We start from the raw sequence: 11033 nt of genomic DNA, 5'->3' as shown, positions 1-11033 counted from the left end.
TCCCATACTATGTAGACATGTATATATCTGGAATACATAAGGAAGAGAGGGAAATGCTGTATCTTTGTAGCGTGGAGTCACAATATTTCAAGCACTGCAAGAGAGCTGTGTGTTACTGTACTATTCAGCACTCAATAATGAAATTCAATCCAGTCAGTTGTTGAAATCTGACAATTAGTGGCCAGTTCTTAATAAAAAGAGCAAGGTAAAATTAATGATATTGAGAATACTAGGGCTTTTCTTCTCACTGATGACATGAGGAAATACAATAAATCACAGGTCAAAGTGGTGACTGCTCAGTTGCATAAGATTACAACAGTTGAGAATTATTGTGTTTCAGACTTGTGTAATAAGCATTGTCTAAGGATTGACCCGCGGGACGCGGGTGGCGCTGTCGGTAAAACCTCAGTGCCTAGGACTTGCCGATCGCATGGCCGGTGGTTCGAATCCCCGCGGCGGGGTGAGCTCCCGTCGTTCGGTCCCAGCTCCTGCCCACCTAGCAGTTCGAAAGCACCCTTAAGTGCAAGTAGATAAATAGGTACCGCTTTATAGCGGGAAGGTAAACAGTGTTTCCGTGTGCTGCTCTGGTGCCGGTCGCCAGAGCAGCTTCGTCACGCTGGCCACGTGACCCGGAAGTGTCTGCGGACAGCGCTGGCTCCCGGCCTCTAGAGTGAGATGAGCGCACAACCCTAGAGTCTGTCAAGACTGGCCCATACGGGCAGGGGTACCTTTACCTTTAAGGATTGACCCAGACCCAGACTTTTAAATCTCAGTGTGAGAGAATAGAGGAAATCCCCATTCATTTATACAGTGCACACAATATAAAGCTATAGGGAGCTGAGGGCCACTTATTTCCATGGGTGAAAAAAATCTCAGAAAATATTAAAAGTATTGATGAAGACTTGGATTTTCATGACATTTGGAATGGCTGAATTTATCAGCTTTTAGCCTACCTGTACTCTGTCTCTTGTATAATATTAATTTGGTTGATGAGTTATCCTGTGGAATGATGATTGAATTGCCTGTGTTAGCTGTTGAATTTGTTCCCATTTTGCATTGGTAAGGACAGATGTGACTGACAGATGGAAGTGGAAAGATATTGGCCAGGCAACAGATAGCCCTGTCGTTTTATATGCTGTTTAACATTATAGTGGAATGATCTGGAGTCTCAAGACTGTGCTACCATCAATATGTTGACAACATGCAACTTGAATTCTTTGTTACAGCTAAAGCAGGTGTGAGGTGGATGTGCTGAATCAGTGCCTGGTTTTCGTAATGGACTGGGTGAGAGCCAACAAACTGGAGCTCAGTCAGCGTAACACTGTGACCCCGTTATTGGGTGGTTCGTCTCTCTGAATGAGGTTACACTTCCCTTGATGTGTCGCTTGAAGAAACAAGTGTGCTGTTGGGTACACTTGGATTCAATCCAGTCATTTGGCACAAGGAGGAGCCTCAGTATGGCACAGAGTGCCTTCTACTAGCTTTGGCTGGTAGCCCAGGTACAACCCTGTCTGGATAGGGATAGCCTGACCTTGCTTGTCTATTTTCTAGTAATCTCCAGTTTAAACTTTGAAGACTGTTTGGAAACCACAGCTAATACAGAATGTAGCTATTAAATTGTTAACTGGAACAAGAAGGCGTTAATACAAAGCATGGGACATGGCCAGTACAAATTGGCTGCCAGTTTGTTTCTGTACCCAGTTCAAAGTGCTGTTTTGACCTTGAAAATATATTTACCTAAAAGACTGTCTTCATATGAATCTGTCCAGAACCAAAGATGGTTATCTGTAGTCCTCCTTTGTGTGCCCCCTCTGAGGGGTAAGGAGGGTGGCAAAGAGAGAAAAACCATTTATAGTCACCTCATTCATAGAATGCTGTCCACAGGGTGCCAACCATGTCATTTTAGCACCAGGCAAATATGTATTTATTTTCATGGGCATTTGGGCAACATATTAATACTAAATCTGTTTTTGATATATTTCTGTTGCTTTATTAGTGTTTTTTACAGTACTTAGCTGTAAATCATTTTGACACATTTATTTTAGTAGATAAAGTAAAGGTAAAGGGACCCCTGACTGTTAGGTCCAGTCGTGACCGACTCTGGGGTTGCGACACTCATCTAGCTTTATTGGCCGAGGGAACCGGCGTACAGCTTCCGGGTCATGAGGCCAGCATGACTAAGCAGCTTCTGGCGAACCAGAGCAGCACACGGAAACGCCGTTTACCTTCCCACTGGAGTGGTACCTATTTATCTACTTGCACTTTGACGTGCTTTCGAACTGCTAGGTTGGCAGGAGCAGGGACCGAACAACGGGAGCTCACCCGTCGCGGGGATTCAAACCGCCGACCTTCTGATCGGCAAGTCCTAGGCTCTGTGGTTTAACCCACAGCGCCACCCACGTCCGATTTCAGTAGATAGTGATACATAAATTCAGCATATGTAACCTATATAAGCTTGCCTTCTTTATGGTCCTTAAATCTTAAAGACAGCCCATATAGTTGAGGAAGTATGTGGGTCTTCCCCAACTGGGCATCCCCCATGTGATGTTGGACTAACATGCTAATCAGTCCTAGCCATAGGAGCCAACTCCTAGGGGCCCTTGGGGTCTTCAGCCTCCCAATAAAATATTTGAGGGGGCTGCCCCCCCCCAGTTGATGGGCATTGTCATTCAAATGGTGTACATGCACCATTGTCATTCAAATGGTGTACATGCACCATGTCTTGTGATCAATTATGTGCGGTGGGACTGCACCAAGAGGCGGGAGGCTAACATTGGTTACTGGCTCCCAGTTCTGATTTGAAATACTGCACAATCGCATCAACAGACTGAATACATAACTCTCGTTTATAAATAAAATCAAGGCTACTTCAGCTTCATCCCTGAGAAAAGGTCCATTCAGCAGCGCAGAGGCTCCCAAACTGTGGTCCTGCGTTGTGGGGGGGGGGGTGTGGAGAAATATTTTGGGAATCACTGCAGTCGGGTAGGGAAGGATCTTTGCTGCTCCAGCACAAACGAGCAGCGGCTGTCATGCATGCAAGCTGCCTGAAATAGTGGTACCTCGGTTTAAGAACAGCTCTGTTTACGAACTATTCAGTATACGATGTATGCACCGATTGAAATGTTTACCAATGTCAGGCACCCAAACGGAGCGGGTGAGGCTCGGTGATTTAAAACCATGACTCTCTGACTCAAAGGCAGGCATATCGTTAATTATATTTTTATCCCACCCGCCACGCGGCTTAGGAATGCCTACACCCGCCTTTTATGTCCTTAACAACACCCCTGTGAAGTGGGTCGGGGCTCAGAGGACGCCTGGCAGAGAATACCGTCCGCGCCGGGCTTCATAGGCTTGAGGAGGAATTGTGAACACGTGGTCCTCCTCCTGGCGCGTCATGCCCAACCCTGAGCCCCACAGCTCCGCACTGCCTATAATAAGGCACAGCTCAAGCCGCACGCACAGCCGAGGGTTAAGATTTCAGAAGATATTGTCTCCGGCGCCGTCTGAAAGGGAGGAGGGAGAGAGCGATCGCCGCCTTCTCTGACGTCACGCGGAACCCTGCTCCATAGGCCCGCGCCGGGGGCGGGCTCAGCGCGCTCACACACACACACACGCGCGCGCGACGGGGAAGGGCTCTGTTATGGTTGCGCATGCGCTGGCTCCTGGGTGGTTGTTGGGCTTCAGCAGGTTGGGGCCGCTAACGGGTGAGTAGCAGCGTGACGGGGGGACGGGGCGAGGGGTCGCGAAGGGAGAGAGGCGTTCCGTGCCCTCCCACCCCCCAAAAAACAAGAATGCGGGAGGGCCTGTGGGGTTGGCCCCCACCTGAGTAGAGCTCTTTTCTCCCACACGTCACCCTGGACAGTCCCTTCTTCTTCCTCTCCCCTCAAAAGACTCTCCGGTTCCCCCTTCTCCCGAGTTGGCGAGTTCAACGCCTCCCCCCCCCCGCGCCCCACAGTCCAGAGAAGGACCTGCCCCCCTCCCCCCGAGCGGGCACAGGGGCCTCCTGACTGCATGACTGCGGTTCCCCAGGACAGGCCAGAATTGCTGTGATTGCAAGCACAAACTCCCGTTCCCTACTCTCCCCCCCCCCCCACTCGCAGTTCCTGCACGCGCTTCTCCTGCCCGCACTTAACGGCGGGATATTGGCACCCTCCGCGACGCCGAGGAGGGCTGGGGGGGGTGCTTGTGAGGCAAAGGAATACCCTTCTTTCCGGATGTGGGGAACCCCGGATCTCATAAGGCAGGCCTTCCTTGCACCTCCGTGGCTTTTTTTTGTTTGTTTTGTTTATGCAGAGCAGTTCTGGAAACCCTTTTCTGGAGTGCTGTTTTAAAAAGTCGGTAACCGGGCAGTGGTAATTCTGTGCTTCATTGGATCTCTTCTTTTCTCCCATCAGGAACACAAGAAGCCTTGGGCAAGGAATTTTGTACCTGGCGAAGTTGGAGGACCCCCACCTGGAAGAAACAGTCTGTTTCCCTGTCTCTCTGCATCTGTGTTTTGGGGACGCAGCCTCTCTGACAAGATTGCAAAAATGCAGTTGATGCCTCTCTGGGGGCCCTGTATTCCTTCTGGACAGCACCAACTTGGCCTTGCTTAATTACATGATATTTGTCTTCCCCCACACCTTTTTTGTTATTGTTGTTAGATTGAGCATATTTTAAAAGTTAGGCTGTGGATCTTTGTCTTGGAAGCATCATTGACCAAAGGAAATGGAGGAAAAAGAGCGATGTGATACATTCTATCTGACACTCTGATGTTAAGGCCATATAAAACATTTTTCAAGGGGAGGCCGAGAAAAAGATGCAAATATACTAAGGACGGTTCCTTGCAGGCTAAAGGAGGTGGGAGGGTGGGAGAAAAATGATTAAAATCTTTAAGTTATTTCTGCAGCCATCCAGTGAAGACAACTATTAAAGTAACAGCAGGTGTTCCACTTGTGTGGGCTGGAGTTGTCTAGAAACGAAAGGCTGCTTGCTCTGCTTTTTGTGTGGTGGGGAGAAACTTTATAAACTTTGTCATCTCATATCTTCACGTCCTGCACTACAAAAAAAATGAGTTGTGTGCCATGGAAAGGTGACAAAATAAAATCAGAATCATCTGAAACACCACAGCCGATGCCAGTGCGTATTTATCATGAAAAACAGCGCAGGGAGTTGTGTGCTCTCCATGCCCTCAATAATGTCTTCCAGGATGGCAATGCCTTTACCCGAGACACATTACAGGAGATTTTTCAAAGGTAAGAAGAACTTGGTTTGCCAGCATTATGTTAAGGGGGGGGGTGTTGTTTTGTTTTCTGTACACACATTCACTTCTTTAGTTGTATTTAATGCCTCAGAAACTCTGGATAAGGAAAAGAAGAGTTTCCAGAATTTTAACACTGATTCTGAATGGTTTCTTGTTTCATCAATCGCCACACATTTTACTAAGGACACTAAGTTTGCCTTTTTGTCCAGGGTTCTGCCTCTCTGTACGTACCAGCTTTTGAAGCAGAAACAAAATCCTCTTAGAGCTGCGCTTTGCATAGGTTTTTTAATGTGTAATTAAAAAGACACACAGGCAAAATGTAGCCAGGGGATCTCATGAGAACACTTATTTCCTGATGTTAAATACAATTCTTGCTGTCCTGGGTATGGTGGACCATCATCCCTCAGGCTACATCTGCCAGTCTTTCATCATATCTCTCTGTCTGCTCTCTGGGAACCAGTGTCTTCTACAAGTCCTCCTGCTCCTTAACTCTTCCATGCACCATACCATTCAACCACCCAAGTTGCTTCTGCTGCATCTTCTTTTGCTATCCAACTAAACAGTAGCTGATATGGTCCCATTACTGTATCATGTGTGTTAGTAACTAGCGTGAAAACAGTGCTTGGAACTGAAAAAATAGGTGGTAGTCCTTGCGTGTATGCTTGATCCTTTATTTACTACAAATGTTTTGAGAAATGTGCTACTCAGCCATTTGCAAACTGGAATTCTCCCAATCTCTCTTTATGGATAGTCTTCCTCTTTTGAGTAAAAATGCCTAGGATCATGCATATATTTTAAAGCTGGTATGAAGTTTTTGTTGAAAATTAAAATAGGTAATATAGTCAAGGCAATAGTTCCTGTGTTGTTTATGTAGTGTTTTCTTGTTCTTCTGGGAGTTCTCCATATTCCTTGAGACTCTTGGGAGGCTTAATTTAAGACACGGTACATTTAAGTGGATTCCCTTGAGTTTCTATCTTGAAGTTATTGGAACTGAAAAGTGAAGTTTGTGTAAATGTTCAGGAACATTTAGAAAAGTTCTTAACGCCTAGGTTCCTGACGAAGGATTCCGTGGCTTAGGTCTTTACAAATGTAATTGTTGAAGGATTATGGCTGTAATTAACGAACCCACAAAACTTGCCTATCACACACCAGAGCAAAGTGGCCCTATGCAGTCCAAATTTGTTAAATACATCTTTGCCTGCTTTCTTTACTGTCTTAGATCATAGACTGTTGTATTGGTTACCATGAGCATGTGAAATGGATCAAAGCAGATCTTCCTTGCCTATTTAAAAAGTGGCACTGTCTGTTGTTAACCTTTAGCGGAAAGGACAAGGTGCCCTTCATTCCTCCAGAGCAATTATGGATGAACAAATGTCATTTGGCTGTAGAGAGATCATTTCATGGTAAATGTCTGAGGATTGCTCATTTCCAGATGCCAGTCATAATTACAGATTGAGCTTGTTGGGATACCACACATAGCTTGTTCATGTGATTGAAACCAGCATGACCTACTTGGCTTTGTTCAGACAATAGTTGATGTTTGAATCTTACAGGAGTGTCATGCTCTTTCAAGACAGAGAGGTATCTGCCACTGTAAAATCAAGAATTTTACCAGTTTTTCAAAAGTGTAGAAATCATTGTACTGTAATTCTTGTTTTGGATGAAGTCTCTATCAGGGTCCAGTCAGGTTTAGTGTTGTGAAAGTTTATTCTTCTCACTCTTTGAAACTTTGCTGTCTTTTATTGTAGGTTCTATAATGGTTCATTGTAATCTTCTATATGTTAGCAATGACTTTCATTTTCTTTTTTGAGGGATATAAATCCGGTGTCAGAAAAACAATAGGTTTACTTTGAGAACACTTAATGCACTTCCCCACTCCCTGTCCATGCCAGCACCTATCTCTTCCTTACAAATGCACAGACAGAGTAGTGGACTTAACTTATTAACCTTTTTGTCCATCTTCAGCTATCTTTCCCCAAATGGTCAGCCTTGCTTCATCATCCACTTGGGACCAATCCTATCTTCATGTTTCTACAATGTGTTTTCATGTTCAGGTTGTCTCCCAACACCATGGTGACACCCCACAAGAAAAGCATGCTGGGAAACGGGAACTATGATGTGAACGTCATCATGGCAGCTCTTCAGACCAAAGGTTATGAAGCAGTTTGGTGGGATAAGCGCAGGTAAAGAGAACCAGACTGTCAAGAGAGACTTGCCATCATTGGAACTGGCTTCTTCCTAGTTGGGTTTATAAATAACTGTAAGTGCCTAACAGTTTCTTTCTTCTATTATTCTCCGTTCAGGGATGTCAGTGTAATTGCCCTCTCCAATGTGATGGGCTTCATTATGAATCTGCCATCAAGCCTCTGCTGGGGTCCATTGAAACTTCCTCTTAAACGGCAACATTGGATCTGTGTCCGAGAAGTGGGAGGTATCTACTATAACCTTGACTCTAAACTCAAGGTGCCTGAATCCATTGGAGGTGAAAGTGAGCTCAGGTAGGTTTTCTTCCATCCTAGCCAGTATAACCTAGGTGCCCATCCTCTGAACATATTGTGAATTGAAGTGCATAATCCGTAGTGTAGATTGGTTTTAATCTCCCAGAGATGAAGGGAGTAAAGTGTACCAACAATGGTGAAGAATGAAAAAAAAAGCCTAGACTTTGTCCTTATCCTTCACTTAGAATTAACGCAGATTCATAAGTAGGCATTTGACGTTATTTAGTAATAGGAACCCATTTTCAGGGCAAGGGCAACATTACCCTGGTGGAAAGATGTTGGGGGCTGCATTCGACTGGCAGGTACAACCAGAAGCATACACACACACACTCGTTTTTTCTCTTTTTAGTTTATTTAATACTTAATTCATAGTAAGGCTCAAGGCTCACCTTCCATTTTCTTCATAGACTTTTAAAACAAAGTTTGTTAAAGGGTGTTACTGTCTTTTGAACAGTAAGATTTTTTAAAGAAAGTTCTAAGATCTCTGCAGTTCCAGCTGAAGAAAACCAATAAGATGAAATCATGGCTGACCTGCAAGTTCTTAAAGCTATTTAAATGTCAGAATGTAGGTGCATACCAAAAATTACACTCAACAAAAAGATTGCATTTGAACTGTGCTTTATTTTCCCCCTACCCGCCTTTAACTGCTACAGGAAGTTTTTGAGACACCAGCTGCGAGGAAAGAACTGTGAACTTCTTCTAGTGGTGCCTGAAGAGGTGGAAGCACATCAGAGTTGGAAAGCGGATGCATGACCTGCAACTACCCTGCCCTCGCACTACAATACTGGTCCTTCTCCCTCCACCAATTTCTAATGTCCTGTGATGTGGATAATGAGCACTCTTCTCCTCTTCCCTGGAACTTTGGCATTTCCCCCTCCCCCGCCATTATGAGGCCATAAGGCAACCACAAGGTATTGTCGGAGCCAACATGAAGAACAGAAGCTGGACATGTAGTAGGGGAAGAGAAGGAGGTGGACGTAACAGAACCAGATCTGTGCTCTTTAATTATAATGCATACTTTCATTTAGAAATGGGTGTTGGAATACTCCCCTTAAATTTCCTGCTCCCCCTCCCCCCGGTCTTAGAAGGACTTCATACTGGGTTACACACAACTGTCTCCAGGAGTTCCTATAGCTACTGTTTGGCTAGTGTGTGTCTCCTTCAGGGTAGGGCTGGGGCCAGGCATATTCTCCCCGCCCCCAAAGCCATGCCTGCCTCCCTCTAACCCTCATTGTGGAACTCCCTACAGGAGTTTTGGGCTTTTCCTGCCTCCATACTCTTCATTATGTGTGTCCTTTGTCTCCAACACCAAACTCATGTTGAAGAAATTTGCAAACCATTTGGGTCTCTCAGGAAACTCTAGATACTCTTAGCAAAGGTATGGTGCTTGTGGATTCCCCTTTTGTAATAGTAATTGTGCCAAGAGTTAGGGGAGATGTAGACAAAATGGGACCATAATAATGGAACTCCTTACAGGAGTTTTCCTGTCTCATGCTCTTTTTTAAGTGTGGTCTGAAAATGAAAGACTGAATAGTTTGGAAAAGTGGTAGCTAAATTGATGCTTATTTAAAAGCCTCAAGTATTTTTGTTAGGTGGTCCACATGTAGCCTGTGTTTATTTTTCTTATCTGTCTGTCCTGTAATTCAGGGAAATATTCACTGAGCAGGGAATAAAACTACAGGCTGTTTTGAGGATGAAATCATGAAACAAAAGGGAAGAGTAACCAAGTTTCAGCAAGGTAGGAAGCTGGAAATGGAGCAAATGTTGATTTCCAAGTGGAATTATGGGAAACAAGATCAAAGGGCTAGATTTCTGTTGCTCTTGTATAGCAGCTGTCAGTTGTTGGGGTTGAGAATGTTTAAGCAAGTTTGCTGGGGATGAGGGAAGACTGTTTACAACAGGTAGGCTGAGCCACATTCTTCCATTATGATTGGCAGGTGACCCTCCTGAATTTAACTCTTCTCTCCTCACCAACTAAGTGAACGAGCTAAAGACCCTGGCAGGAGACTGAATTAGTTTTCCTTCTGATCTGATTCAGGTGTTTCACATCACTTCTTTGTGCTAGTTAGTAGGTGAAATGGAGAAGGTGGCCTTTCACTCGATTGACTTCTCCTTGAACCCCGTTTATTCTATTGTTGCATTTTTCATTATTAATGCTTTTTGCCAGCTTCATTTTCAGTAGTACTGGAACAGTGGAAGTAGAACCCACTTTTTTAGTTTCATTCTATAGGAAAATGTAATGGTTAAGGAGGGCTGAAACCAACCCCTTACATCCTTGGAATTTGACCTGTCCATTCTAAGCATGAGCAAGATACATGCTTTCTAAGCCAGCATTCCAAGCCCTTCACAGTTGAATGCAGTGTGAATGGTATTCAACATCTTGTTTATTGACCTCTGGACACCTTGCAGGCAATATACTGGGAACTTGTGTTGGCTATTCTCTGCATGTATTACAGTCCTAGCCTAATTACTTCTATTTTTACAAAAGCCCTCCCCTTTCTTCTGGACTACACATTCCAATAACCAAAGCCAGCTAGCAGAATTTGTACACACATGCACACACTTCACAAGCAGAACATCAGGCTTGCAGTTCTGCTTCTGACTTGAAGCCATCCCCCACCCCAAAAAAATAAAAAAAATCTCAAAGACGTTATTTTATCTGCTGGCTAAATAATAGCACTTTGGAGAGACCCCGTTTGCATGGAAGCCAATGGACCAGTGCACAATATGCAAATATCTTTTAAAGCATACAGCTGTTTCTTTCCGTCTGTGTGTATTTATGCCATTGTTCTGTCCTTAGGGAAAAAGTGGTGTGATTCAGCAGCTCAGGAAAAGGGAACATGTGATCACCCACCCCTCTGGACCAGAGTTATGGCAGCAGAGGAAAGGAATCAGCCCATTCCCATTGCTTGGGAATGAAGAAGCCCTTAATTGTTTTCCTGCTTGTTTGGTTTTGTTATAGCCTTGTCTTGGGTTTGTTTACAGAGATGTATTTTGTTTAACCAAATATTAAACATGAAAAAGCCTTCCTGTGTCCTGTCACTTCTGTGTGTTGAACTGAATTGTATTGTAATAATGTATATAAAGGAAAAAAATAAACACATATTGGTATGAAGCTGTATAGCCTAAGAAGAACTTATTGCCCAGCTACTCTCCATCAGAGAGGGTCCCTCCCTGCCATTACTACCGAACACAAGCATGTAAAGCTAAGGGTTGACACGCAATTGGTAAGTTTTAGTATCCTGCTGTTAGCAAGCATAATGTATGTAAAGCCTGAGATAATAAAGAAAATA

At 44.4% G+C, this 11033-nt stretch overlaps 1 protein-coding gene across 6 annotated transcripts; it reads left to right on the top strand.

Annotated features, from left to right (window-relative positions):
- Positions 1–3538: 3538 nt before the first annotated feature.
- Positions 3539–10766, top strand: JOSD1 (Josephin domain containing 1). 6 transcript variants are annotated; one of them, XR_014516386.1, is made up of 7 exons: positions 3567–3704; positions 4395–5234; positions 7297–7425; positions 7546–7740; positions 8394–8651; positions 9388–9478; positions 10541–10766. XR_014516386.1 is itself a non-coding variant. In XM_083462425.1 (5 exons), exons 2-5 carry the CDS (start codon positions 5050–5052, stop codon positions 8491–8493), a joined length of 609 nt encoding a protein of 202 aa, XP_083318551.1. In that variant the 5' UTR covers positions 3539–3704; positions 4395–5049; the 3' UTR covers positions 8494–10766. The 6 variants fall into 6 exon arrangements, 1 of the variants encoding a protein (XP_083318551.1); XR_014516388.1 differs by having other exon boundaries at positions 8394–9118; XR_014516387.1 differs by having other exon boundaries at positions 9388–10766.
- The last annotated feature ends 267 nt before the right edge of the window (positions 10767–11033 follow it).

Source organism: Podarcis liolepis (genome assembly GCF_965112155.1).
Source record: "Podarcis liolepis genome assembly, chromosome: 10".
Taxonomy (NCBI): Eukaryota; Metazoa; Chordata; class Lepidosauria; order Squamata; family Lacertidae; genus Podarcis; species Podarcis liolepis.
Note: the sequence above shows the minus strand (reverse complement) of the source record. Positions and strands in the feature narration are given on the sequence as shown.

What these genes read in the sequence shown, in the direction of transcription:
- JOSD1 (XM_083462425.1), top strand. Translation starts at nt 5,050, where the DNA reads ATGAGTTGTGTGCCATGGAAAGGTGACAAAATAAAATCAGAATCATCT. An exon ending in GTTTGGTGGGATAAGCGCAG is followed by an intron (nt 7,426 to 7,545) that starts GTAAAGAGAACC and finishes TTCTCCGTTCAG; the next exon opens with GGATGTCAGTGTAATTGCCC. An exon ending in GGAGGTGAAAGTGAGCTCAG is followed by an intron (nt 7,741 to 8,393) that starts GTAGGTTTTCTT and finishes TAACTGCTACAG; the next exon opens with GAAGTTTTTGAGACACCAGC.